The following is a 27974-nucleotide window of genomic DNA, read 5'->3' as shown; positions in this document are numbered from 1 at the left end:
TTCCCCCTAGTTTACAGATGAACCACGTGCATTTGAAGGCTCCGTTGAGAGGTTTGCCGGGCCCCACCCTGTCCTGCTGCAGGAAAGTACACTGTGCGTGCGGGGAGCCAGGCAGAGCAGGGCAGAACTGGCGGTTCTGCTGGACCTCAGCTCCACGTCCGTCCTCACTGAGCTCTGGCGTGGCTGTGTGACCTGTGGCCGGGGCCCAGCCTCTCTCAGCTCTCGTTTGCTGTGACCTTGGTTTGTTCACGCAGGGATCTTGTGTGAGCACCTGCTGTGCACCGGGCGGCTCAGGCAGAGCGGTTATTCCTGCCGTGGCCACGGAGCCTCCGAGTGTCGCTGACAAACCACAGCGCTCGGGCCACGTGATGGCGGGCCGAGCCCGGCCCTCGCTGTGCTTCTGCGGATCCCTTCAGGGGGCGCCGCCGCTCGGAGGGCAGCCCCGGGGCAGCTGCCCGTCGGGGGGGTAGGTTACTGGGGCCTGGCAACCCGGGGATGGTGCCGGGCACAAAACCCCAGAGTGGCAAGCCTGGGTTGAGGAGCAGTGCAGAGGCGTTTTAGGGAAACTTGAACCTTACATTTTACTTTTCATTTTGCAGCTAGTTCAGGAAGGAAAGTCATCAAAATCTCTGTTCAAAGAAGTTTAAAAAAGCTCTTTTAGTAGCTACCAAATGGTAATTCTCTGTGATAAGGAAGTCATGTCCAATTTAATTGACAGTGGTTTTTTTGTTTTGTTTTGTTTTTCCTTCTTCTCTTTTTGGTAAGTAATATAGCTGTGCACCTTAAATTCAATGAAGCATGGCAGTTGCCAGGCCTGGCACTGGGGTGGGGGAGGGGAATAAAGGTGGGGGGGAGGTCAGGGAAGGCTTCCTGGAGGAGGTGGTGGACGTTGGGTAGGAGCTGGCTGGGCGGTGGGGAAGGGGGTGTGTGAGGCAGCGGGAACAGTGTTGGCAGACTTCCCTTTCTGCTCACAGGGAAGCCCTCCAGGTGAAGTTGTTCAGTCTTGCACTGGGCCGGCACCGAGCGGCTGTGAATGGCTGATGCTCTCTGTCCCAGATCGGGATGGTGACACCCACGCGGGTGTTGCTTTCCGGTGACTGTGTTTCCACAGACCCGAGGCCCAGGGGTTTGGGTCTGTCTGAGGTCCCTCGAGAAGCGGACAGTTGAGCAGTGACCTTCCAGGGTTCACACCCTCAGTCCCTGCCCCGCTTCTAGTGAGGCCTCAGCCTCCGACACACAGGGGGCCTGCAGCCGAAACGGGAAGAAACCCGGGTCTAACTGACTTCAGGGTAAAAGCAGGCGAATTGGGCCCTGGCCAGGCAGCTCAGTGGTTAGGGTGTCGTCCCGAGACACCAGGGTTATGGGTTGGATCCCCGGTCAAGGCACATACAAGAATCAACTAATGCTGATGAATGTACAAATAGTGGAACAACAAACCAGTGTTTCTTCTCTCTCTCTCTCTCTCTCTCTCTCTCTCTCTCTCTCTCTTTTTTTTTTTTTTTTGTCAATTAAAAAACTACAACGGATGCATTGATTGGCTCTTGTAACTGAGAAGGCTTGTGTGAGAACATACCACCTTCAGGCATGGCTCAGTCCAGGGTGCGAAGGGAAGGGAAGCAGACCCAGGTTGCTGAAACCGCTTGCCTGAGGCCGTAGAACTAGGAGGAGCTCAGACCAAAACCCAGACCCAGAGCTGCTGTGAAGGCCACGTTCGTGGCGTGGGGAGGTTGTCCCAGGCCGGCGGGCGGCAGCTCATTTTACAGAGGGGGAAACCGAGGTTCGCAGGCTGGAAACGGTTTGCTGAAGGTCCCACCGTGAGGAAGGAGCGGAGCCTGGATCCGAACGCTCCTCAGGCCTGTGGTCTCGGACCTCTCGCCACAGGGTTCTCCGTACACACCGGGTGAATGGCCGGTTGGTCCAACCGAGGCAGCCAGGGAAGCAGGTGCGCCTGGGCCGGGCTCACCTCTCCCCACCCAGGAGGTGCCCCCTCGTGCCCGCTGCTGCCGCCCGCCCCAGATGGCTCCGGCATCTCCCGGCTCCTGATGAACACATCACGGCTGACAGGTGGGGAGGTCCCCGCCAGCTCTGGCTCCCCGCCCGCCGCGGCCCCGGCCAGGCCTGCCCATCTCAGTCACGGGAGGAAATGAGACTGGCAGGCAATTGTTATCCTCCGAGCCAGCCCGCTCCCCGCGGCCCAATTCCCTCTGTGTTTGTGTTGCTTGCTTGAGCCTTCCCTCCCTTCCCATAACCTCCCCTCCTCTCCTCCCCTCCCCTCCCCAGCAAGCGCCCGACTGACTGCTCAGCAGCTCCCGCCATCTCCACCTCAGCTCGCTTCGCCCTTGGGCATCCATGGCATTTATTGGGCACCTACTGCATACCAAGCATGGTGCTTGGCTGCGGGGGGAGGGGGGCATTGCCACCACAGACCCCGTTCTGCCACATCTGAGCTGTGTGACCTCGAGCAGGTGTCCTGACCTCTCTGAACCGCTGTGAGGTGGAGGGAATTGGCGAGGTGTTAGGTGGGAAGCACCTTGCACAGTGCCAGCACACGGTACCCGTCGTACGTGTCCGCAGCTGTCATCACTGCTGCTGTTACTTTACCAGTAGCTCCTGCAGCTCTGCTCTCCCCGCTCTTCCACGCATCCCTCCTCACGTCAGCATTCGCCGGGCCTCGCCGGGTCATCCACAGAGAGTGTCTGCGTCCCGCCCCGGGCCCGGGGAGCCAGCGCGGGCCTCCGGTGGCAGCGTGGGGGGACAGGCGTGTTTTCCTTCTTTCTCCGGCTGCTGCCAGGGAGCCAGAGCCACTGCCCGGCCCGGCCCTGCCCTGCCCCGTTCCTCCGGGGATGCTCCGGCTCTAGTCTTTTCTTCTGGGCCCTGAGAGGAGCGTCCGAGTGCGGTGAAAGCCGTCGCCGTGCTCTTTCTGGGCCCAGGCCCCTGGCGGGGGGGGGGAGGTCCGGATTCGCCAGTGGAGCGTTAGCCTCCTGTGCGCCGCCCGGAGAACAGAGCGGTGCAGCAGACAGAGGGGACACCCATTCCGCCTGGAGTGTAGCAGGGAGAAGGACAAGACACACATCAATAGGCTAAGCATTTATTAAGGGCCTGCTGTATGCCACCTTGTAAGGAGAATGAAGCCAGGGGAAGGGGTGGGTGGTGAGGAGGGGACCTGTGAGTCGAGGCTGGCGGAGGCGAGGAAGCGGAGGATGCGGATGGAGGTCGGGAGGAGAGCTTTCTGAGGCTGCACGTTGCCTGGGTCGTAGGGCCGCGAGGAACCCTGTGCCTGGCGCCGGGTGAGTGAGGCAGAGGGAGGAGGGGGGGCAGGGGGGCAGGGCCTCGTGGTCTGGGGGGGCCTGGACAGACTGGGGGGGGCAAGGGCAGAATCGGGGGACGAGCGCGGGGGTGACTGCACTGGAACAAGAGGGAGATGCTGGGGGCTGAGCCAGATGGAGGCAGGAGAGGGGGAGTCAGTGCAGGGATTCTGGGAGGGTTTCTCACAGAAGCCGGTGGGATCGGCCAAGTGCCTGGGGGAGGGTGGGATGGGAAGGAATAGGATGACTTAGATCTTAGGCCTGAGCATCTGCCAGGACGAGAGGGGCAGGCACGGGACCCCGCCGGCACAGGACAGCCACCCCGGTTCCCAGGAGGTGGGGGGGGGGGGGGGGTCTTGGTGCGGGCCTCCTGCAGGGGCGGATGCGAATGCGAAGGGGGCCGGGGCCCTCGGCCAGGCACGTTCCTTTCCCGGCCTACGCACACATAGCGCCCAGCTGTGCCTTTGGGGCTGGATGGGGCTTGCTTTGGGACCCTGCCAGCTCCAAGCTCTGCTGGGGCTCTTGGGGCAGAAATTCAGAGATTCACAGAGGCCTCCATGTGGGGCTATACGGGCCTCCATATGGAGATATTGCAGACCAGGAGGCTGAAGCCCAGAGAGGCTAAGGCACTTGCCCCAGGCCACTCATGGGCCTGCACTCCCGCCCTTCCCCTCTTGGCCCCTCTTTTTCCTTCTCTTCTGTGTGTCTTCCACTCCCCGGGGTCCCAGTTCGGTTCCTGGCAGCTTCAGGCTCCCCTCGGCCCCAGCTCGGCACTGCCCGCCAACCTCCATGCGCTCTGGGTCCGGGGCGGGTGCCAGGTGGGCCTGAGGGACTTGAGCACCCCCTGCCTTACACCCGGGGTTCCCTCTGTGCCCCCCCGCCCCCCCCACAATCCCACTAACGATGGAAGAGGAATGTGAGAGAGGGAGGGAAATTATATACACACGAACATACAAAAATTAGCTTAGGACCCGGGCCAAGAGCCACTTGCGCTTGGCTGGGCATTGTGGGTAATTCATCGCCGATTACCATAAAAGCCAGAGCCTGGCTGACAGGCGGCTGTGGGCTTTTGTTTAAGATTCTGATGAATCTATAATTCCTCTCCAGGTCTGGAGCCCGGGGTTCCTTCTCCCGCGACGGCCGCTGCAGGTCCCCGGCCACCCTGCCCATCTCCCCCTCTGTCCAGCGCTCTCCCCGGGCGGGCGGTGCCAGGCTCCTGCCCAGAGCCGGGCTGGCCCGTGCCCGTCGGTGGCACGGCCTCAGGGAAGCGTGGCTTGGCATTCCACGCCCGCTGCCAGTCCCAGCAACCCCAGGCCTTGTGCTGCGGCCCTGTCCCTCCATGCCCACTTCCCGGGCTCCCGCTGTTTGCCTGCCCCTCACGGGTGCTGGGGACACTGCGGCCGATGAGACGGACGGGGTCCCTGCCCTCTGCTCCCGAGGAGGCTGGGGTCGGGCGTGTATCCGTGTTTAAAGAGTCCCAGGAGATGCAAATTAAAACAACGAAACAACCATTTTTTTGCCCACCCTTGGCAGAATTGTCTGGAGCCTGGTAATATCCAGAATGCCACCGGCAGGAAAATAAATACGCATCTCCGCTTCGCAACATCTTTAATTTTTAATTTATGTTTCTGGCCAGGTAATGCGTGCCCGTGGGGCACAGATGCGATGCAGACGATGCATGGTGGATGCCTCTGCTGTCCCCCCCCTCCGGGGTCCTCAACCCCCTCCCCCTCTCCTTCCCCAGAAACAGAAGTCAGAACATTTTTTTTTTTTCTGCGAAGGGCCAGATAGTAAATCTTCCCAGCCATGCGGTGGAGAGTCCTGTCTCTGCCACTGGCGCACGAAGGCAGCCAGAGCCAGGAGCCGGGTGGATGGGCGTGGCCATGTGCCAATAAAGCTTTATTTGGCCTGGGGGGGCGTGGCTTGCGCCCCGTTCTGCATCCGTCCCTGGGACCTTCGTGCAGTGACGGAAATGCTCTCTGCCTGGACTTCCCAAGGAAGTAGCCACTAGCCAGGGGTCCTCTTACGCATTGGAGATGTGGGTAGTGCATCCGAGGACGTGGATTTTAAATTGTATTCCGTTTTATCTCATTTAAAACCAGTAGACACTTGCAGCCTTGACTACGTCTTGGACAGCGCCGTTCTGTGGAGCTCTCCAGCGAATATTCAGCGGGCGGGCAGACTTATACTCCTTTGTGTCGCCGGAGGGTAGCGTCCTTTACAGGCTGTTCTGTACCTTAGCGTTTTCTTCCCCCACTTAAAAATACCGTATCCTAAAAAGTAATTTCGTGATTGTACATCCAATTCCAAGGATATTTTTCCCTTTGATTTTTTAAAATATATTTGATTGGGGGTTTTTTTGTTTTGTTTTTTTGTTTTATTTTGTTTTGTTTTTACAGAGAGGAAAGGAGAGAGAGAGAGTGAGAAATATCCATGAGAGAGAAACATCGATCAGCTGCCTCCTGCACACCCCCTACTGGGGATGTGCCTGCAACCAAGGTACCAATATCTGCTGATGGTGATGCTCTATCCACTGAGCCAAACCCGTTTAGGCATCCCCTTTGATTTTTAGAGAGGGAAAGGAAGGGGGGAAGACTGAGAGAGAGACGTGGATGTGAGAGAGACACACCGATCGGTTGCCTCCCGTGTGCCCCCGGGCCCGGGGCCGGGGACTGAGTCTGCAGCCGAGGTGTGTGCTCTTGACCGGAATCAGTCTGAGGGCTGATGCTCCACCACCGAGGGAAAACCCCGTTCCTTTTCACAGCTGTGACACCGATCTCATAATACTGAGAAATACCGATGTTCCTGTGGCATTATGGGGTCCCTCGGACGGCTGCATATTTAACGGATCCATTATTAATGGGCACTTACGTTATTTCAAGTCTCGCTGTGAGGGTTTTTCTACACGTGTCACTTCAGGGGTGAGGACTGTCTGGTGTGTCATTTCAGGAGAACGCGTCTATCAGATACATTTCTGGAGGTGTTGTTTGCAGGCTCAGAGGGAATGTGAAAACATCCCTACACCTCTCAGCAGTGAGCGAGACAAACGCTCCCCCCGGGCCTGGGAGGCATGGATGCCGAGACTCGGCATGGCCTCGGGGGAGCAGCGGGTGACCCAGCCCCCCCCCCCATATATCCTATATAATAAAAGGCCAGCCACCATAACAGTGTAACAACCAGGACGACCAATCGACCGGTTGCTGTGACGTGCATTGGCCACCTCTTTGTCCCTCCCCTCAGCCGCAGGCTCCGATCGCTGGATGGCCAACGGGGAACCACGGGGAAGCGGGGTGGGTGGGGGTAGGTGGGACTGGGGACTGGCGAGCAGGCGGAAGGCACACCTCTTGGTCCCTCCCCTCGGCCAGCAGGCACCGATAGATTGCCAGATGGCAAACAGGGACCCAGGGTGGGTGTTGGCGGCGGGGCGGGACTGGGGACTGGCAAACCGGCAGAAGATGGCCCTGATTGCAGGCTGGGCCTAGGGACCGTACCCGTGCCTGATTTCGTGCGCTGGGCCTCTAGTACATATATAGGAGAGGTTGGACCATATATTTATTGTTGCCAAGGTCAGGGCACATGCCCGGGTTGCTCAGAGAGGAAGGGGGAGGGACAGCAAGATAGAAGGAACAGCCTCTTGCACGCCCCCTACCAGGGATCAAGCCCACTACAGGAGTGTGATGGTTGTTCAAGCCTCGAGTATATTCATTTCTCAGCTGAAATGCTCTGTCATCCCTTACCCCTCCAATCCCGTTTCTCAGCGACCAGCCACCTCTCTTTTCCTGGAGCTTAGTGTGTTCAGTCCCCATCCCAGGGCCTTTGCATGTGCTGTGTCCCCTGCCCAGAGCCCGCTCCTCGCCCGTCGCTGCCTGGCTGGCTGTGTCTGTCACTCTTCTTCCTGAGAGGAGAGCCTTGGGCGGCTGTCTGCGTTGGTCCCCGCTGTCTCCCCAGTACCCTGGGCAGCGCCTGGTGCAGGGGAGACGCTGAGGTGTGAGTACTGAGGGATCGAGACCCGGCCCCACCTCACCCTGACCCCGGGACCTCGCTGGCCTTTCCCTGATCTTCAAAGACCTGGAACCTACAAAATCAGCTTCGGGCACTAAAAAAACCGACCTTCCTCTCCTCTCTGTAGGTAGGGAAACTGAGGCAAGGGAGTGGCAAGAACTAGCTCGGGGGCCATGTGGCTCACCGGGGACAGAGCTGGGAAAAGAACCGTCTCCTCCTGCCTCCCAGAGACAGTAATTCCTAAAGGGGGGCTGCCCCGGAGTGCGGCTGTTTCGGGGTGACCATGGAGGAGGTGTCCGGTGGCACAGACTATCAGTGACTCCTTTGGGGTTCATAGGGAACAGGGCAAGGAGAGGGACTCAGTCGGGGTCAGGGCGGTCTTAAACCCTAACACCTGCCAGTCCAACCTCCTTATAACCGGATCCTTTCAGGCTCCGCCTTCGGCAGCGGTGTCCAGGGAAGGTGGCAGAGCTCTGGGCGCACTTCCATTGTAACCGTTTTCCTGGTCACGTCCGAGGCTAGGCAGGGAGAGCCGTGCATGGCGGAGCAGTTCCTAGTTTCACCAGATTCTGAAGTAAGTTAGGTGAAGGCAGTGATTTCCAACCCTTTTTGTCTCATGGCACTAATTACCAATTACTAAAGTTCTACACCGCACACCAAAAATATATATGACAAAAAAGAGGTATAAGTTTTATTGATTTACCAAAAAAAAACCAAACAACTAACGTTACCTACCTTTTATTACTCCAAAGTGCCTTTGAAAACAAAAAATCAGGTGCCTATGCTTGTATTTAAGGATTTCTGGTACCAAGAATTAACCAATTGGACATAACCTTATTATACGATGTGACCAGTCAGATGCGGCTCTATTGAATGACCTATATACACTGAGTGGCCAGATTATTATGCGTTCTGAGATCATCATCATCTGGCCACTCAGTATATATATTTTAGAGGTCCGGTGCATGAATTCGTGCATGGGTGGGATCTGGCCAGCCTGGCCAGGGGGAGGGGACATGAGCGGTTGGCCTGCCTGCCTGCTGGTCGAACCCCTGGTCGAGGGGACAATTTGCATATTAGCCTTTTATTATATTGGATACACACTGAGTGGCCAGATTATTACGCGTTCAGAGATCATCATAACCTGGCCACTCAGTGTATTTATGGCTCAAGACCAGCCGTTCTCACACCTCATTTCTTGTTTTGCCTGTTGTCGGTTTTCCATGTGATAATCTAAGGGAAAGAGGTCAGTGCCCCAGACTCAGTGAGTCAGGTGTTGCATGTTTTCAGAATTCTTGGGGCACACCAGTGTGCTGGGGCACAGGAGCTGAAGATCACGGCTTCAGGGAAGGCATGAGCCGGCTGGATGTAAGGTTGAGGGCATTGGGATGTGGTAGGAGGCCTGAGCAAGGAGGGGGACGTTTGGAGAGCTCCAGCCACTCACTGGGGAGCTGCTGAGCGTAGAGGCACGTTGCAGAGGGCACGTGGCCAGAGCCAGGGAAGCGGCCACAGGTGGCTCAGCCTGGGAAATGGTGGTGGGCCTGGCCGGGGGCCCACCCTAGAGGACCATGCGTGGCAGGGGCCCAGGCCCTTCTCTCACCCACCACCCCCTCTGCTTCTGGCGGGGTCAGTATGATGGCCCCTGCGTTTGCAGACTGATGGCCCAGACACAGGGCTCATACACAGCTTTTTACAAATGTCTGCCCGTGGGCCTGGAGTAGCATTCCCCGGAGAGTACCTGGGCGGCAGCTCAGATAGACCCGGCGCTAATCCCCGCTATGGGCCTGGGGCTGCAGGCGGCCTGTCCAGCAGATGGGCGCCTCCGGGTGCAAAGCCTCTGAGCCATCATTTGTCCCTCGTTTGTCCAGAGAGCATTTATTGAGCATCTGCTCTGCCAGGCCCCAGGGCCCAGCAGTGACCACATACAGCCCAGCCTCACTCTCCTGGCTCCCGGGCTCCAGGAGAGCCGTCCACAGCACTCCCTGTGATGACGAAAGGCACTGTGTCACCTGGGCACGTGCGGCTCCGCTGATGGAGCGCCGTTCCGTGCACTGAAAGGTCACGGTTCAGGGCACTTGCTCTGGTTTCAGACTTGATCCCCAGTAGGGGCAGTGCCAGAGGCAGCCGGTCAGTGCTTCTCTCTCTCCCCTTCTCCCTTCCTCTCTCTATAAAATAAATAAAAACGTATATATATTTCAAAAAGAAGTGCCGAAACCGGTTTGGCTCAGTGGATAGAGCATCAGCCTGCGGACTGAAGGTTCCCAGGTTCGATCCCGGTCAGGGGCATATGCCTTGGTTGTGGGCACATCCCCAGTAGGAGGTATGCAGGAGGCAGCTAATCGATGTTTCTTTCTCATCTCTATCTCTCTCCCTTCCTCTCTATAAAAATATAAAAATATATATATATAAAAAGAAGTGCACTAGATCTGCACCAGTACCCTGGTCATGGGCCTCATTCGTATGCAGGAAGCTCAGCCGGTGTGACTGAGGAGCTACATTTTGAATTTGTTTAGTTTTATTTAAGTAGTCATACATGGCTATTGGTTCCCTGCTGGAGAGTGCTGATCTAGGCAATAAACAAGGAATAAATACAGGGAGGGGCAAGAGTAGGCTTACAGTTCATATGGGGAATACTAATGCAATAATTAATATATAATAATATATATAAACTGTCTCACATACTCACAACTCTAAATCTTCGTTTGCCTTACTCTGTAATTTCAGATGAAAGCAGGTGCCAAAAAAGAAAAAACAGAGGAAGGTGTGATAAAGGTGATGGGGGTGCTACCTGAATGGCAGTGAGGTCAGTTGGGGTGCCTATGAGGTGCCTGAGAGTCATAGAGAGCTAGAAACGTTTGAGGGCGCCCTGAGTGGGGAGAAGAAATGAACTTGTGGAGGAAGGGTGTTCCAGGCAGAGGGAACAGCCTGTTCAGCGGCCCTGAGGCAGGACTATGGCTGCACGTTGGAGGAGCAGAGAAGAGGTGTGTGGCTGGAGTGTAGTGAGCAAAGGGGAAAGGGGGAGGGGGAGGGGAGGGCAGATTGCTCCGGGCCCCGTGGGCTGTGGGCAGGGCTTGGGCTTTCGCCTGGAAGGAGGTGGGAGCCTGGAGGGCTGAGGCCAGAGTAGGGACAGGACCCAGGACCTGACTCAGCACCCTCTGGCTCCTGCGGGGAGGACAGACTGTGGGGAGTGAGGCGCGAGCTGGAGGACCAGGGTGGCGGTGGCTGAGGTCCAGGCAGGCCGTAACAGGGACCAGACAAAGAAGGCACATGGAGACGGGTGGACAAGTCCGTAAGAAATGGAAGAGGGAGACTCGGGAGCAGTTATTTGCAGACCGGCCGCGTGTGCAGAGCCGATGAGGGGAGAAGAGCCGGCTGGCCCTCGGCTCCAGCCGAGCCTCTGGGAGGATGGAGCTGCCAGCAGCCGAGAGGGGAGGACCTGGGAGAGCAGGTGCATCGGGATCCAGCGGCCCCGGAAGGCATCCCGGATTTCTCTGGAAGGAGAGGGCGGGCGCTGGGCCTGGGGAGCCGGCGGGTGAAAAAGGCGGCGGAGGAGCTGGGACGTGCCCGCCGTGGGCAGGGTGCCCGCTGCGGTGCGGCTAGCAGGCGGAGACGGCGCCAGGACCGCGATGCGAGTGTGGGTGCAGCAGGCTCCTGGCTGGTTGGCACACGCTCCCTGCCCCGGGTCATGGATACTGTGCTGGGCAAGGAAGCTGCCCAACCAGTTTCCCCCTCACTCTGATCCCAAGAGGGTGGGCTTTGTCGGTTGCCTGCAACTGAAACTTGGAGAGATTTGGACTTCAAATGTGAGGACAGTGGGACAGATTGGGAGAGGGCTAGGAGTGTGAGGGGGTGGGCAGGGGAGGGTCCTACCCAGGTGTATGGGGTTTTGCCTGAGGGCCCCCCATCAGGGTGGGTGTCAAGGGCTGTAGGACATCCCAACAGAGATACTTTTTTTTTTTTTTTTTTTTTTTTTTAATATATCTTATTGATTTTTTACAGAGAGGAAGGGAGAGAGGAGAGTCATAGAGAGCTAGAAACGTCGATGAGAAAGAAACATCGACCAGCTGCCTCTTGCACACCCCCTACCGGGGATGTGCCTGCAACCAATGTACATGCCTTTGACCGGAATCGAACCTGGGACCTTTCAGTCCACAGACCGACACTCTACCACTGAGCCAAACCGGTTTTGGCCAACAGAGATACTTCTTGGTTGGGACTTTCGTGCAGGAAGTGATGGGCCCCAGGTTCACGTGTGGATGTCCCTCGCCGTGGAGTTCGTCATGTAGAACAGGTAGGAACTGGTTGAACTCCGTGGGTTGGACACAGATAAATGGTCTTAAGACTGCGATTGCCATTTTCAAAAGGAAGTACCAGTTTGCACACACGGAAGACTGGAAGGGCACAGTTGGCCGCAGGACCTTTGCACTTGCTGTTTCTCCTGCCTGAAGGTCTGTGCCATGGGTGCTCGTAGGTCTGATTTGCTGGCTTCCCCGGGTCCTCTGAGCAGTCCCCTGGGCCCCTCCAGGCGTCTGGAGCCTCCCTGTGCGTTTGTTGCTGCTGTTGTTGGGATCTCTTAGCACTGACCGGCATTCTGCCACTGACAGTGGTGGTTTCCCTGCGAGTGTCTGTCTTCCTCACTTGTCTTGAGGGCAGGGGCGCTGGCTCTGCCATGCCCACTGCTGTGTCCCCCCTGGCTCGGCACACGGTGGGTACCCAATACACGCTTGTGGAAAGAGTGGGTGAAAATGACCACATGCTCCCGTTTTCTCTCCAGGAGAGGCGTGCAATGTGGGCAATTTTTATATTCTTCTTTATGCTGATTTTCTCTAAATTTTCTGCTGCGCGCGCCTATTTTATAATTAGAAGAAAAGTTATTTTGAAGAAAAAAAAATATTTCCCCCCCCAAATGCAGCTGCAGGGGCTGACGTGATCAGGCCCCATGCTTCTCCCCAAGGACAGTTCCTCCTGGGTGTGTGTGGAGGACATGACCGAGCATTCAGGAGCTCCTGGGGTCAGCCCTCAAGAGCACTGGGAGGGCAAAGCAGTCAGGGAGGGCTTCCCCGAGGTGGCAGCTCCTAACCTTCATGCTGCTCAGGCCCCAAACCATGGAGTTGTCCTTGTGTCCCTGCTTTAATTCATGCCCCACCACTGGTCCTTTAGAAAATGCTGTTGGCTCTGCCTTCTCAGACTGTCCAGAATGGGCCCATCCTCCCCGGCTCCCTTCCTGTGCTTCCAGCTGACTCAGCCCCCTCTCTGCTGGCCTGACTATGTGCTGTCCCCTTCCCTCTGGGCCCACCAACCTCCCGCAGGGTGTCTTTGCAGTGGACAGGGGGCTCCTGTGAGCACTGGAGCCAGGTCCTGCTCCTCCTCTGCCCATATCCCTCCAGAGCTCCCCCTCCCACGGGGGAAAAGCCCACGTCCTCCCTGGGGGCCCACAAGGCCCTGTATCCCGCCTCTGTCCCCGCCCTGCCCTCCCCTCCTCCCTCTGCCCCCGCCCCCCCTGCTCCAGCCACACAGCCGCCTCCTCCCTGTTCCTCCACCAGCCAAGCATGGTCCTGTCCCAGGACCTTTGCATATGCTGTGCCCGCCCCCAAGCACTTCCTCCAAGCATCCTTCTCTTCCACATTCTCCCACTTCCTCCACGTCTTCGGTAGAATGTCACTTCCTTCCTCCCTGACCGTGTTTAAGACTGAAATCCCCCTCCCCCCGCTTTCTCCATGTTCATAGCACTGACTGCTGACTGATCCTCGGTGTATTTTACTTCTTCTGTTTCCCTTCCATCGCCCTCGCTAGGACATCAGCTCCATGAGGGCAGGGACCTTGGTCAGACTTAGTCACTGCTGTGTCCCTAGTGCCTCAAACCAGTCATGGCTTATTACAGTAGGTGCTCCGAGATTTTTATTTTAAAAGGGTGGGTGAAAGAGAAGGTGGGTGAAGATGCCTGCTTGTGAGGAGGGTGCCGTGCCCTGTGCCCTGGGGAGGGTAAGGTTGGAGCGGGTTCTCCTGGGAGAGGAGGGTCCTGCTGTTCAGGGAAGGTGTGCTGAGAACCTGCTGTGTTCGATGCAGGCCCTCTGCTGGGTGCTGGGGACCCAGGACAGGGTGTGTGCTCTGATCCAGACAGAGACCCTTCCCTGCCTCGGAGTCCGGCGGGTGGCAGAGGCGGGCCCGGACCAGGCAGTTGAAGAACGGGGTGATGGGAGCTGTGCTGGGGACATTCGGGTTGCTGTGTGGGTGGAGTCACCCCGCTGGGGCAGACCAGAGGCAGGCCTCATTCCTCGCCCAGATCTCTCCCACCCTTACCTCGAAGTGGCTGTGTCCCCAGCCCATGTGGTCACTGCCATGCACGGAGGCAAGAGGTCATCTCCAAGGAGACACGGGCAGGAGGCCCAGAGAGGGCGGGACTGGCTGGAAAGGGCGTGGCCGGTCTTCAGCCACCATCCCCTGGGGCCTGGAGACCCAGAGACGGCGCTTCTGCCCCGGGCGCCCTGACATCTCGATTCATTGTGGGCCTGGTGCTTAATAAAGCTGGGAAAACAGGTTCTTCCTTGAGGTCACATGGGCGAGCTTGGATTCATGCCTGAGTGTGTATGAGCCCCATGTCTGGGCCATCAGTCTGCAAGTGCAAGCAAAGCGCCCACCGTACTCCTGGTGGCATTCCTGCGGGCCCACTGTGCACCCTGCCAAGCAGGAGGAGGACACACTGCATGATTTCACATCCATGTTGACACAGAGCACCTCCTGTGTGTGCCATGGCATGCTGAGGTGCCAAGTGTAGGCACCTCATAAAGTACCTACTGTGTGCATTTTATAGTTGGGCTGTGGGGGGGGATATTGGAGTATCTTGTGTTTAGCAGCACCTACTATGTGTTCTGTATAGAGTCCACATCCAGACATTCACGGAGAACCTACTGTGCGCTCGGGGCTTTGGGAACTCCAGGGCAGGCCTTCCCAGTGCCGGGGGAGGTGGCATCCTACACTCTGTTTTGTGCAGACGGGAGAGCTGAGGCACAGGGTGGGGAGGGGGCAGATTACCCGGGAGCGGTGGGAAGGGACCCTCTAAGGCAGCCATGGCAGGGCATGGAGAGGCCGCCTTGGGAAGTGAACTGTCCCTGAGCCCTTATCAGGGCCGCCTGCGGCCCACAGCTGCCTGCGTGGCCCCATCCCAGCCGTCCTTTGCCCCACTGTGCAGAGCTCACTGAGGGCGGGGCGCCTCTGGCCAACAGGCCGTGTCCCTGGACGCCTGCAATTTGTAGCAACTTGTCCATTTCTCCTCCCCCAACCCTGGCCACCCCAGGCCTCCCGCAGCATTGTGGGTAAGGGCTCACCCTCTGGACCCAAACCCTGGCTCCAGCCCCTGCTCTTTTCGACCTTGGACCATGAACCTCTCTGTTCCTCCGCTAACCCCTTTGTAAAACAGGGGTGATGGTGGGTGAGGGGATCAGGCCCTGCACTTAGGATACAGCAGGAGCTCAATACCTGTTAGCTGTCCTGAGCACGAACGGTGGAACCAGGCATTTGGGAACAGATGGGGAGCCAGCCCCATGAGGCGGCCCTGGGCTCCGCTTTAGGGTCTCTGCCCGCCCCTCTCCAGAGGCCTCTCTTCGCTCCCAGAACCCCGGGGCCTCCCGCGCTCCCAGCATCAGCCCCGGAGTTTTCAAACCCGCACGGGGCGGCAGCGCGGCCGGGATTGGCTGCCCGGGAGGGGCCGCCCCTCCCGCTCCCCCTCCTTCCCTCCCACCCACCCCTCCTCGTGGATCGGGTGTCTCTGGCCTGGCACGGTGGCCCCATCTGTTTCCAATCTGGGCTGCGCTCCCCGCCCCTTCCTCAGGGCTGTGCCTAAGGTGGGGGCCTCTGCCACCGTGTTCCCATTCATCCCCCCCCCCCCAGACCCAACCAGGGGGGCAGCCTCTCTGTGCCTGCCCCCCCCCCCTCTGGGGCCCTCTGTGGATGTGGGGGCGCGGCCGCTGCCATCCAGCTCGGCCGGGGCGGGTCTCTCTCTGCCCCTTATCCGACCTCCAGTGTTTGGGTGTGTTTGGGGAGCCCTCTGCTGTTTCGGGCTCCCAGTCCCTCCATCCGTTGCCATGGCCACGATCAGCACCTGGGAGGGGAGCGGGAGCGGGATCGGGGTTCCCTCTGCCATCAGGTTTCCAAAGGGGAGGGTGTCTCTCGTGCATGTGCATGTGGGGGTGCAGAGTGCCCTCCTGAAGGCTTTGCGCACGCGGGAACCCCTCTGAGGCTTCCAGGGCCCCCGATGAGGCTCCCCCGCTGGTCCCCCGCCCCACTTCCGTCCGGAGCCCCACCCCCGGCCCCGCCCCCGGGCCGGGCTCTCGGGCAGCGGCCTCTCCCTGCGCGCGGCGCCGGCCTCAGAGTGGACGCCGCTCCGAGGGGACGCGCGGCCGGGGGGCCGGCTGCAGCGGGGCACCCCGTCCTCCGAGCCGGGCCGCGGGGTGAGTGCACCTGGGATTCCCTTCCACCTCTGGGGCCAGTCTGCGCTGGGCTTTGTTCCCCTCCTTGTCCCACCTCGGGGCTCCCGGGAGGGGAGAGGAGGGGAGGGGAGGGGAGGGGAGGGAAGGGGAGGGGGTGCCCTCGCGTTTCCCACTCACCCCCTCCCGCGCGGGCCTGGCCCAGCCAAGCTCCAGAGACAGCCCCAGCCCACCCCGCCTGCTGCGCCCCCATTCGGGCCGTCCCTCTCACTTTGGAAAACTCCTGACCGTTATGCTCCGCAGGGTCCCCTCCCCCGGCTGGCCCCCAGCCCTCTCCTCCCCCACCTCCCGGGGCGGGGCCAGGCTGGGCAGCCTTAGCTGCCAGCCCGCGGCTCCTAGCTGGGGGGCTTCTGCATCCTTCCTGGGGGACCTGGGCCTCGGAGGAGGCGGCTGGACCATGGGGGTGGGGTGGGGGGGATAGGTGACTGAGATCTCTGCTCTTCGTCACCCCTAAAACTCACTGAAAGTTTCTCTCTCTGTCCCTGCGCCCTGCTGGCCTGTGGGTCCCAGGTTGACACTGTGTCTTGTTGGGACTTTAGTAAAGGGGGGGAGGGGGGTCAGGGCAAGCACATCAGCACCCACCTTCTCACCTCCCATTCCTCACCCCGAGCTCCATGCCTTTGTACCTCCCATTATCGGCCAGCCAAACCTAAGCCTCAGCAGTCCCTTTTATTGCCCCGGAGTCCTGCTCCCCGAGGTCCTTCTTAGTCCTGGGCCACTCCTCAGGGGAACTTCCTGCAGCTCTCCCCACAGGCCCAGCACCCCCTCCCCTGTCCTGCCTGCCCCTCCTCGAGTCTCACTTCTACCCCTTAAGGCTCAGTGACAGAGCAGATGTAAGTTGCGGCATGTTCGTGCTGGCCTCCCCTGCCTGCAGTGTCGCCCTCTTACCTCAGTTTCCACTTCTGCATTGGACGTGCCCACAAGAATGATGCGGGTGAAGTGCCAGGTGGGGCCGGGCACGCAGTAGGCATCCAGTACGTTTTGGGGTTTTGCCACGTGCTCAGGGTGGGGAGAAGGCTCCCATCCCGGAGGATGGCAGGCCCATGACGGGAGCACAGCTGTGAGGGGAGACAGGGTCCGGAGAAGCCCAGAGTGGGTGCTGGTCCAGCCTGGGGCATTCAGGAGGGCTTCCTGGAGGAGGTGGCAGCTCAGCTGAGGCCTGATAAGTGTGAAGGCTGAGTGTGATGGGGGAGGAGGAAGGCTGTGCTAGGGAAAGGAGCAGCATACACAAACACCCCTGTGTGGACCAGAGGCCAGTGCGGAGGGCAGTGGGGCAAGCAAGGCACTGGGTGCCACCTGACGGGCCAGCAGTTCTGGATTTTAATGGACATAGAGGACACAGCCACTCCCAGCTGCGGGGTGTGGGTCAGAGTTGGGCGGAGGAAGGGTCCCGGGGTGGGCGGATCCGCGGCGTCAGCTTCCAGGATGAGCTGGCAGGTGGACCACTGGGGAAGGGCGTACCTGTCGGAGGGACTCGGCTAAGAAAGGCCCCGAGGCCCCAGGCAGACCCCTGCATTCTGGGAGCAGTGGGATGTTTGGGAAGGTCCCAGAACGCTGAGCAGAGGAGCTGGGGAGCCCGGGAGGGTGGGGGTGCGCCCAGATCTTGGTATCTCACGCTCCTCTGTGAAGCCAGGGGACGTGCTGGTGGGAGCGAGCCTGGCAGCCTGGGCCCTCGGGGAGTGCAGGCTCTGGGTTCGAACGAGAACCAGCCTCAGACTTCGAACCCCAGCCCAGCCCCTTCCACGCTGGGTGAGCCCTGGTGAGCAGCAGCCCCTCTCTGAGCGTCAGTGTCCTCACATTCAAACAGGGCTTGGCACCCAGGGGCATCTAGCTGGGGTACTGATTCCCCCTCGGGGGCTGGCTCCTGTCTGCTCGCCCTTCCTCTCCTGGTCTCCGGACAGCCCTAATGCAAACCCATAGTCAGTTAAAGCAGCTCCCTCTCCCCAGGTCTGGGAGGGTGGGGGGGCCGGTCTAACACTGAGCATTTCCCAGTGGAGGGGGGCGTGGAGGCCCCCCAGGGACTCAGAGCTACAGCTTGGACCCTGCTGGGCACTGTGGGGACACAGTCATCCAGCGAGGCCCGGCTCCCGCCCTTGGGGGACTTTGGGGCTTTGTCCTGAAGGGAGGCCGAGGGGAGGGAGACGTGTCGGGTGGTGTGAGGGCGGAGAGGGGCTCCAGCACCAGGTGTCCTCGGCCCCGCTGCCAGCATCGCCAGCCTTGCCTCCCCCGGGCCCTGGGCGGTGGGAGTCTCTGAGGGTCAGCGCTGCGCAGGATGGACACCAGGTGGGGCAGCGAGGCCCTGGGCGTCCTCAGGCCCCAGGAGACCCCCCCCTCGGCGGGCGACGGAGCCTGTGCGCCTCGCAGTCCTGGGCCATAATCGCCCCTTTATGCTCCCTGCTCTGCGTGGGTACACAGGCCGGCACATGGACCGCGTGACCCACGCCCCGGCGCCCGGCTGGAATGGGCGCCCACTCGTCCCCCGTCAGCACAGCCTGGGGTCCCCCCTGGGAGGGTCGTTCCCTTTCCTGAGACCCCAGTGGCCACGGACGCACAGTCGTATGAATAAATATGGGCTCTGGACCCAGCTGGGGACCTGGGCCCGTCGCTAGGGACTCCTCTGTGAGCCTCAGTTTCCTCATCTTTGAAAAGAGGGCATGCCTCCCTCCCCCCCAGAACGGGCTGCCGGGAGCAGAGGGTGGGCAGCTCAGCGCCTGGCACAGAGAGCTCTCAGCTGGCCGCAGGGCAGGGCCCTCCCTGCACCCTGGGCTCCAGGTCCTGGGCTGCTTCTTCCTTCTCTCCAGCCCTGGCCGAGCCTCGTCTGCTGCCTGTTATTTTCTACAGCTCCCCGGGAGGCTGTTCTCTTCTAAACAGCCACAGCGTCTCCCGGGAACTCGGGGATTGTGGCATCCTGCAGCCCCATGGCGCCTGCCTCGGTTTCCCTTTCTTGTCCATGGCAGGGCTGGTGCCTCAGGCTGCTTTCCCAAAGGAGGCGCAGGGAGACTTGGCTGCCTGCCGACCTGGCCATGTCTCTTCCTGCCCAGAGCTGCCTCGGGCTCCTAGCTGTCCTGTGTTTCTGCCCTAATCTCTTCCCATCTCTCTCCTAGGGCCTCTAGGTACTGCTTCTTGCTGTTTCTTGTTGGATGACACCCACCCCTGTTTCCATTCACCGTTTAGTTCTTAGCCAAGTAATAATATTGCCGTTAAGTCTGGAGGCAGAGAGATCCAGGCAAGGGGACAGCCAGTGCAAAGGTCCTGGGGCAGGGCCATACCTCTTTGTTGGAGAAATAGCGAGGAGGCCATTGTGGTGGGAGCAGACGAGCAAGTGGGAAGAGGGCAGGGTGGGGCAGGGGCAGGTCCTGCAGGACCTTGTGGGTTGGGGGAGGGGAGGACTTGGTAAAGGCCGTGGACAGAGGAGGGATGGGATGTGACCCCGGTGCTCACAGGGGTGCCTTGCCTTGGGGGTGAGGACAGACTATGGGGGGTGAGGGTGGGAGTGCATTGGCCCCGGTGGGTGATGATGGAGCTCGGCCAGGAAGAGGCAAAAGTAACAGTGGGCATAACTGGGGATAGGTTTCAAAGGCAGAGCTCACAGGACTTTTTTATATTCTCTCCGGGTCCCTTGCAAATGACCCCACACTCGGGGACTGCTAGAAAGCAGGAGGGTCGTGGGCTTTGCAGGGTCTTAGCTTCTGTCCTAGCAAGTTCCTCCGGAGTTCATGGGGGCTGAAGAGACCCTGTTCCTTTCTCTCCCGTGAGTGGTGACCGACCCTCCTCTCTGATTCCGTCCTGTGCTCCCACCCTCATTCCACCTTCATCATCCTAACACTGTCCTCCCCTCCCCACACCGGGCCCCAGCAGGCTGGGTTTGGGAGCTCATGGCCTGGCCCGCCTGTACCTGGAGTAGCCCCCTCCTGCCCGGACATCAAGCAAGGCCGGGGCTGCAGGAGCCAGGGGTGATCGGGAGCTGCCTTGTGTAGAAGGCGCTGCTACCCCTGCCCCCGTGGGCCGTGGAGGAGGGGGAGCAGCTGTAGCTCGGGCCTCCCCTGCACCAGGCCTTCCATGCAGGTGGCCCCTGCCCTTGCCAGCTGGTTTCCTAGGTGAGGAGACGAGGCTGGAATAGGGAAGTCACTCCCCTGGGGGCCTGGTAGGCTGGGCAGCCCTGGATTTGAGCCCCTCCGTGCTGCTGGCTGGCTAGGCTGCCTTGGTTTCCCCAGAGGCTTGCTGAGGGCGCACCCAGCTAACCAAAGGGGTCTGGGCCGGAGCCCTCTTCCCCAGATGTGCAGCATCTGTGGGTGGGGCCAGCTGCTGTGGTCGCCCTGGCCTCAGCTGGGCCTCCACCTTCCTCGTCAGCCACTTTTACCCTTAAAGGTCCCACGGCCGGATACAGAGTGAGGGGCTGTGCTCGGGTTCCGGTTTCCCCAACTGGTCGTGTCTGAGTGTGTGCTATAGTCTGTGTACATGCCTGTCTGCACGTATGTGTGGGCGAGGGGATCTGGCTTTGTGTGTCTGGATCATTGTCTGGCTGGGTGGAAGCGTGGTGTGCATGTGGCCTGTCTCTGTAGCCTGACTGTGTGCACGTATCCCAGCCTAGGGTCCGTGTGTTGAGTTGACCTTCCTGTGCCCCGCAGATGTCTGACCCGATTCCATATTTATATTTCGCTGCAGCCCAACCGTATACCTGTATGGCTTGCCTGGCTGTGGCCCTGTGTGTGTCTCTGGTCTGGCTGTGTCTCTGATCTGACTGTGCCGGTGGTCTGACGGTGTAGGTGTATTGTCTGCCCCTACGTGTGTGTTTTCTCCGACTGTGTTTGTCTGAGGTCTGATTTTGTGCCTGCCTGTGTTCGTGGTCTGACTGTGCGCACATTTTATTTGCCTGACTTTGCGTGTGGCCCCATCTCTCTTGCCTGACTGTGTATACACCTGTGGCTGTTTCTGGACTCCCTGTCTGTCTGTGGTCCGACTGAGTGCCTGTCTATGGCAGTGTTTTTCAACCTTTTTTGGGCAAAGGCACACTTGTTTCATGAAAAAAATCACGAGGCACACCACCATTAGAAAATGTTAAAAAATTTAACTCTGTGCCTATATTGACTATATATAAAGTAATTCTCTTGAATAGGAATCAAATAAACACAAAGAAAGTATTTTATAATTACTTTATTATGAAATATTAAGTAAACAAAATAGTGAAAAATTATAAAATTCTTGTCTTGTCTGCACCTACGGCACACCAGGCAACACTAGTGTGCCGCGGAACAGCGGTTGAAAAACGCTGGTCTATGGTTTGACCGGGCAGATTCCTTCTTTGAGTCTGTTCTGACTCAAAGCTTGAGCTCTCCCTACCTCCATTCCCCACCCCCCCATTCCAGCTTCCTCACCCTCTGCCCTGGGTCATGACCGGCCACCACCCCGTCTCCCCTGGGACCGCTCCATGGCTGGGCGAGGTGACCGCAGCAGGGTATTTTGGGAGCCAGATGATAGGGGCTGCCCCATCATTATGTGGCACTCGACCCTGTGGCCATGGCCCAGACACACCCAGAGTACGGCCTGGGGTGGGTGCAGGGCTGGCCTGGCCAAAAGGCTTTATCCCTGCCCGCCCCCCCACCCCCACCCCTCTGCCCCGACTCTGCCCTCACGTTGTGGAGGATGATCTTAGTCATTTCTGGGGCCGTGGGATGTGGAATGGGGTGGGGGGCCGGCCTTGGAGGGGCCAGGGGGGTTCCGGAGGAAGTGACAACTGAGCTGAGACTGTCATGTGCTGGGAGGGAGGGACAGCATTCTGGCAGAGGGCACAGCTTGTCGGGAGACAGCTCAGGCTGTGGGCTGCCAGCGGGGCGGCTTCCTCCGGGGGCGGCGGGAGCCACAGCAGGTGTGGAAGCAGGGCAGGGCCGACAGGTGCGTGCTGGGAGGATCTAACGGGTGGCCGGACGGGCCGGGTCGTAGGACAGGCAGCAGAGTGAGCTGGAACCTCATCCTTCCGGAGTTCCAGGCTGTGTGTGTGTGTGTGTGTGGGGGGGGGGATTGGGTGTTCAGAGCAAATGCTAGAGCTGTGTTCAGTTCTGGTTTGGGACGTGGCTGAGTCAGGGCTTCTGTCCAGATTTGGGGTTCAGCCTGGTGTTGGGACTCAGCTGGGTGTGGGGGCTTTTGCGGTTTGGGCTGCTATGACAAGGGACCGGTGGCTTACAAACAGCAGGCATTTATTTCTCACCGTTCTGGGAGGTGGAAGTGCCAAGTCAAGGTGCCGGCAGGTCTGGTGTCTGGTGAGAGTCCAGCTCCTGGTTCGTAGACATTGGCTTCTTGCTGTGTCCTCACAGCGTGGGAGGGGTGGGGGAGCTCTCCAGGGCCTCTGGCATCAGGGCGCTAATCCCACTCAGGAGGGCTCCACCCTCACGACCTAATCTTCACCCCAAGGCCCTGCCTCGGACACAAGCGTTCCTCTGTAGTCGGGGCTCAGCACTTCCCACCCATCACCACCCTAGGACCCTCCCCCATTGTCCTGTAATCCTGTCTTCCCCATCCTGTGACCCTTCCGCTGCCCCCTTCCTCCTGCTGCCTCCTCCAGGAAGGCCTCCCGGATTCCCCCGCTCCCCTCTCACGGCCCCTCCCTTGTCTCTGCAGACGCTGCCTCATCTGACGACTGGTCGGCTCGAGTCCGCTCTGCGAGGGACTGGGGCCACCCCCCCCTCCAGGGTGGAGGTTGGAGGTTGGAGGTTGCAGGTCACTGCCAAGCATGGCGCCTACCTGGGGCCCTGGTGTGGCGTCTGTGATTGGTACCGTGGGCCTCCTTGTGGTCTTGCTGGGCGGAGGCTGCGCGGCAGAAGGTAAGAGCCTGGCGCAGGGAGTGCGGGGGTTTGAGTGCGCATTTATGGGTGCCTGTGGGAGAACTTGTGCTCCCTGGGGCTCCTGGTTTTGCCAAGAGGAGCCTCTGTGTGCCATGAATGTTACTGAGTAAAAAGCCTACTATGCGCTGAGTCCTGAGGGATCCAGAGGTAAATAATAACGATGGCATCATTAAAGCAGTAACAGGGATGATGACGATGTCTGCCTCCCCAGCATCAACTCTGCACCAAGCCCAGAGCTAAATACAGACTTACCTGCTTCCTCTCCCTCCAGTCTCTCAAAACCCAGCATGCCAATTCTGTTACCTCCCATATTTTCCAATGAGGGAAACCTAATGCTCAGAGTAGGCAGGGACTTAGTTGAAGTCTCTCACTCCCGAGTGAGCCAAAGAGTTACCTTCCTTTGCTGCAGGTAGAAATACCAGCACCCAGGTGGCAGACACACAGGCATCCAAACCTTTCCAGGCAGAGCCAGGGGAGGCTTCTTAGGAAAGAGGGGGCATTGGACGTGGGGCTTTGTGGGTTTGTAGGAGTTCGCTGGTGGAAAGGGCATTCCTGGTGAAGTTGTTAACACATGGAAAGAGGTAGGTGCAGTTTGGAGATGGGCAAGGCTGTGCTTCTGGCAGTAACATGAATAGGATGAGAGTCAGTTGTGGGCCCAGCACCAAGATCCGACCCGCTATGAAGGGTCTAGAGGAGGCATCACTCAGACCCATGGGGACACAGTATCAGGCCAGAAGAAAAAGAAACGGATCTTTGATCAGGCTGGTTTTGCTGAAGACCTGCTGTGTGACCTTGGGCTGGTGACTCAGCTGCCATTTCCTCCTTGATTGAATGAGACTCATAACATTATCCCTGTCCCAGGATTCTTGTGAAAAAGACACTTGATAAGCCTCTGCATGCTGCCTGGCACATAGTAGGCCCACAATCCCACGTTGCTACAAGCATAGTAGTTATTGCTGCTAGGTAAGAACACTGGAGACACACAGCTGTCGCGTCCATTGGTGCTTTTTCTCGTTGTCACATTGATTTTTAGTAAGTGCCTAACACGTTAGATCAACCACATAACCTGATGAGATGAATGCTGTTATCACCATCCCAGTTGTACAGATGGGGAAACTGAGGCACAGCCAGGTTACAGTACAGCCAAGAAGTGGCCGTGCTCAGGTTTGAACCTGGGGTGCCTGGCCCCAGAGCCAGGGTTCCCCACCTTGGTATGAAACTGCCTCCAGTCCAAAGTCGGGGCGTGGCTGGGCTGAGAGGTGTCCAGTCCCCGCCAGGGCAGGTCCTGCGCCTTCCTGGGCTCTATTCCCTGCGGTGGGAATGGCCTCTGTTATCAGGGCACTAATTCCACTCTGGAGGGCTCCACCCTCATGACCTAATCATCACCCAGAGGCCCTGAGAATTTTTGGTTTTTCATTCATTATTTAACAGGGTTTCTCCCGGTGGGCACTGCGGACAGGGAGGCCTGGTCATTCTTTGCGGGGGGGTGGGGGGGTGTCCTGGCCACTGTGGGGGGGCGGGGGTTAAGCAGCATTCCTGGTCCCACCCACTCAATGTCAGTGTAAGGTTTGAGGCGCAGAAAACTGACCACCAAGACATGTTAAAGTAAAGTTTATTCCCCAGTAATGAACGGGACTCATTACGGAGGTAGAGAAAATAGAATTGAAGGAGTGGGGAGGAGAGAAAGGACCCAGCCGGGCTGCCTCCAGATGGACATGGAGGGAAGGCAACACGTGGCTGGTCTGGGGGTCTTATTAAGGGGAGGAATAGGAGAGGGTTGGGCCCAGGGCGGAACAGGAAGGGGTGGGCTCCAGGGCACTTTGGCACGTGCTGATTGGTGGTTCAGTGTCTTGGGGATGTCTCTGTGGCAGATGCCAATAATGTCATAACTCCGCCCACCAGTTGGCGGGGAGGGAGAATCTCACATTCCAGACTCTTTGATATATTATATTTAAAAAATTGAGAGTCTGGGAGAGTCTGGGCAGGGGTTCAGGGGCTTTCCACCCCCCCCCCCCCCCGCCTCAACCTAACAGTCAGGCGCACCCCCAGTGTGACAACTATAGATGTCTGCAGACAAAAATGCGCGCCCCCCCCCCCCCCCATTGAGAACCACTGATTGAGCTACACTGGTTGAATACATTGTATTTACTGCTCGCCGTTTTGTTCCACTGATCATTGCCAGCCTTGGCCTTGGTAGAGCTGAGCTCATCCCCTTTTCAGGTGGGGAAACTGAGGCCACAAAGGGGCCATTGTGAGGAAGGATGGAGATCAGACTTCTAGTCCCGGCTGGAATCCTGGCTCCATCATGTGACCCGGGAGGGACTGTGTTCTCATTCACATAAGCACCTCCCCTGTGTCAGGCACCGGCTTAGACACAGAGGACAAAGCAAACATCTCACCCCCTTGGGGAGCAGCCAGGCTGGCAGGGAGAGAGGATGGTGGACGTGCCCAGGAGCAAGACCAGCAGGGCGATGAGGCATGGGGGAGGGGCGGGGCGGTCACAGTGAGGAGGTCTCTTCCGTGCAGAGGCTTAAAGCAGCTCAGGATGCAGCTCACAGGTAACCCGGGAAGTGCCCCAAGCAGAGGGATGGCATGTGCAAAGGCCTGAGGCAGGACCGGCCTGGTTTGTTGGAGAGACAGCCGGGAGGGCTGTGTGGCTGGGGCCAAGGGAGGAGGGGCGGGAAGGGAGGGGAGGGATAGGTAGTGCCGAGCTGTGTGGGCTTGGGGAGGACTGGGCTTTATGTCTAGGGAGGTGGAAGCCCTGGAGGGCTGTGGGTAGAGGAGGGGCAGCAGCTGACTCACTGTCACCCTCTGGTGGCTCCTGTGGGGAGGACAGACCGTTGTGAGAGACCTTAGGAGCTGAGGGGCCAGGTGGGCGGTGATGGGTGTGACCCGGGATGCCAGCACCTGGCATGTAGCGGGACCTGGCTCAGTGGGTGTTCCCTTTGGGACCCTTAGCTATGATTACTGGGTGGCTTCAGGTGTTGGTAGTGGGCTCGATTCAAATCCAGTCTTCAGGGCTGGGACGTCTCAACCCCAGTAGGTGAGCCTCTTTAGCAGGAGCCCTGCCATCTGGGCCCTGCAGGGGGGGCGATGGGCACCGATATTGGCACCGCCAGCTTCAGGGCTTGGCCGAGGTCCTCAGGGAGAGGTTTGAGGTGGGGGCGTCAGGCTGCACAGGCTTGGGGGAGCAGCCAGCGCCAGGAGGCGTGATTTCTGCTGTGGAAATGGCTCCCGGTCCGGTGGGACCTTCCCAGGATGCCGTGGGCCGGCCCAGGCCGAGTTGAAGAGGACAGTGGGTGGGTCTTTGGATCTGGCACCGAGGGTTTCTTCTCTGCAGAATCTGAAGTGGAAAAACAGAAACCAGGCCTTTCCCAGCCTCCACGCTGTTGGCATCGCCACTCGGACCCTCAGTCTCTTCATCTAAGAAAGAAACGGGGGCCTCCGGAGTGCTCTCAGGAACAAAGACCCACAGTCCCATTTATCAAGCCTGCTGTTCGCAGGGCTTGGGAGCCAGAGAGGGCCGGGTTGGAATCCTAGCTCTTTGCCCTTCACGAGCTGGGTGACCCCAGGCAGGCCACTCGCCCTTTCTGAGCCTCATCTGTGACAGGGGTAGTAAAGTAGTGCTGAGCCCCACCAGGCCTAGCACAGAAGGAGCGCTTGCTGGCACACACTGCAGCTACACTCCGTGCATATTTCTGTGTCCCGGGCTCCCTTGCCAAGAAGAGGAGGGGCGAGAACGAGAGAATCCGAGCACGCACCAGGAGCTTCCTAGTGGTGGACGCAGTGGGGAGAGCGCTCTCCTGGGCCGGCTGGCACCTCGGAGCCCCCGGGAGAGGCCGAGAAGGCCCCTGTGGCAGGGAGGAGGGGCAGCCCAGGAGCGAGTAGGCAGCCTCCCCGGGCCTGGTGTTCACGGGCATCGACGAGACCGTTTTCTCAGGGTCACTGGACACAGAGAGGCGGTGGGATGGGGTCCCGGAGAGTGGGCTGCCCGTACCCGCCCCCCCGCCCTGTGGCACACAGCCGGGTACTTCGGCCCCGTGGGTTCAGGGCTGTGATGGGGACATCCAGGCAGAGGTGGGGACCGAGGGGTTATTGACCCGGCCTGCTGTAATCTGAGAAGCTCCCGGGGTAGGTGCTGGCCCAGTGGAGGTTGGAGCTGCCAGAGGAAGGGAGGAGAGGGGGAAGGGACTCCAGGGGGAGGAGGGAGAGCAGTGCTCCCCGAGTCTCCTTCCCCGGATTGGTGGGGGTAGGGGGGTGTCCCCAGCTCTGATAAACAGCCGTGCCTCCCGCGGCCGCTCTGCCCTCTGTCCAGCGGCTCTGAGGGAGGGTTTTCCCAGAAGTGAGACTCCTGACCTGGCCGCAGTGATTTTCCCCGTGACCTTGGCTGGGGACCCATATGGCCCCCGTCACCATTCCAGAGGCTCCGAGGAGGGGCAGCCAGCAGCCAGAGCCAGAAGGCGGGCCCAGCCCAGGGCTCAGTGTGGAGCAAAACACCGAAGTCAGGCTCAGGGCCTGGAGGTGATAGGAGCATCAGACAGAGGCCCCAGTTCACATCCAGGTGCCCTCATTTCTGAATCTGTATAGTCCCATCTGTACAATGGGGTCACCAGTCACTGCCTCAGAGGGACACACAGGAGTCGAATGAGGCCACACGTGCCACGTGCGGCGGGTCTGCCCATTTCCCAGAGAGATGGCCAGTGTCCACACCTGTCACACCCGTGGGACAGAGCCTGAAGGAGGGAGTGAGGCCAGGCCGATCGCTGACGGGCACTCTGCTTTGTCACGCCTCGCCCGAGCCGTGACTGGGATACGCAGCTCCTGGTGGTGGAACCTGAGGCTTCCCTGGGCTTTTTGTGCTTCTGAGCAGCTCGGCGTTTCCAGCTGAAGCCGGCCGCCTCCGCGCTCTCCGCTGAGTTTGAGGGCTCAGAGGACCAGGATTGCTGCCGCTGGAGGTGGTCAGCCCCTTCCTGCCTCTCCTCAGACCCCAAACGTTTACTTAATGGTTTTCTTTAATTAGTTTACCTTTTTTTTTTTTCAATCCTTTAAAAATTTTAAATTTATCTTTAAATAGTTCTAAGTCTAAAAAAGATACCTCTTTTCCTCCTGTGTCTAGCCACATGGTTTTTGTCCCTGGAGGTAGCCACTGTTTCTAAACTAACTCATATTCTCTCTCTCTCTCTCTCTCTCTCTCTCTCTCTCTCTCTCTCTCTCTCTCTCTCTCTCTCTGTTTTTCTTCTCACACAAACAATAGCATTCACTGCACTCCCCCCCCCCCCCATTTCATGATAGGTCTTGCTGTTTTTCCCCTCATAGTTCATTTGAAAAACACCCTTGTTTCTTTT

At 59.0% G+C, this 27974-nt stretch overlaps 1 protein-coding gene across 1 annotated transcript in view; it reads left to right on the top strand.

Moving 5' to 3' along the window:
* Nucleotides 1-27974, top strand: part of PTPRS (protein tyrosine phosphatase receptor type S) — a 99650-nt gene that overhangs the window by 15076 nt on the left and 56600 nt on the right. The window contains exon 2 of the mRNA XM_084883688.1: nt 22406-22608. Within this exon, the coding sequence (XP_084739814.1) occupies nt 22518-22608 (91 nt within the window). The 5' untranslated portion in view covers nt 22406-22517. The remainder of the gene's footprint in view (nt 1-22405; nt 22609-27974) is intronic.

This window comes from Pipistrellus hanaki (genome assembly GCF_964339955.1).
Source record: "Pipistrellus hanaki genome assembly, chromosome: 5".
NCBI lineage: Eukaryota > Metazoa > Chordata > Mammalia > Chiroptera > Vespertilionidae > Pipistrellus > Pipistrellus hanaki.
The sequence above is the reverse complement of the archived record's forward strand: the minus strand, read 5'-3'. Positions and strand labels throughout refer to the sequence as shown.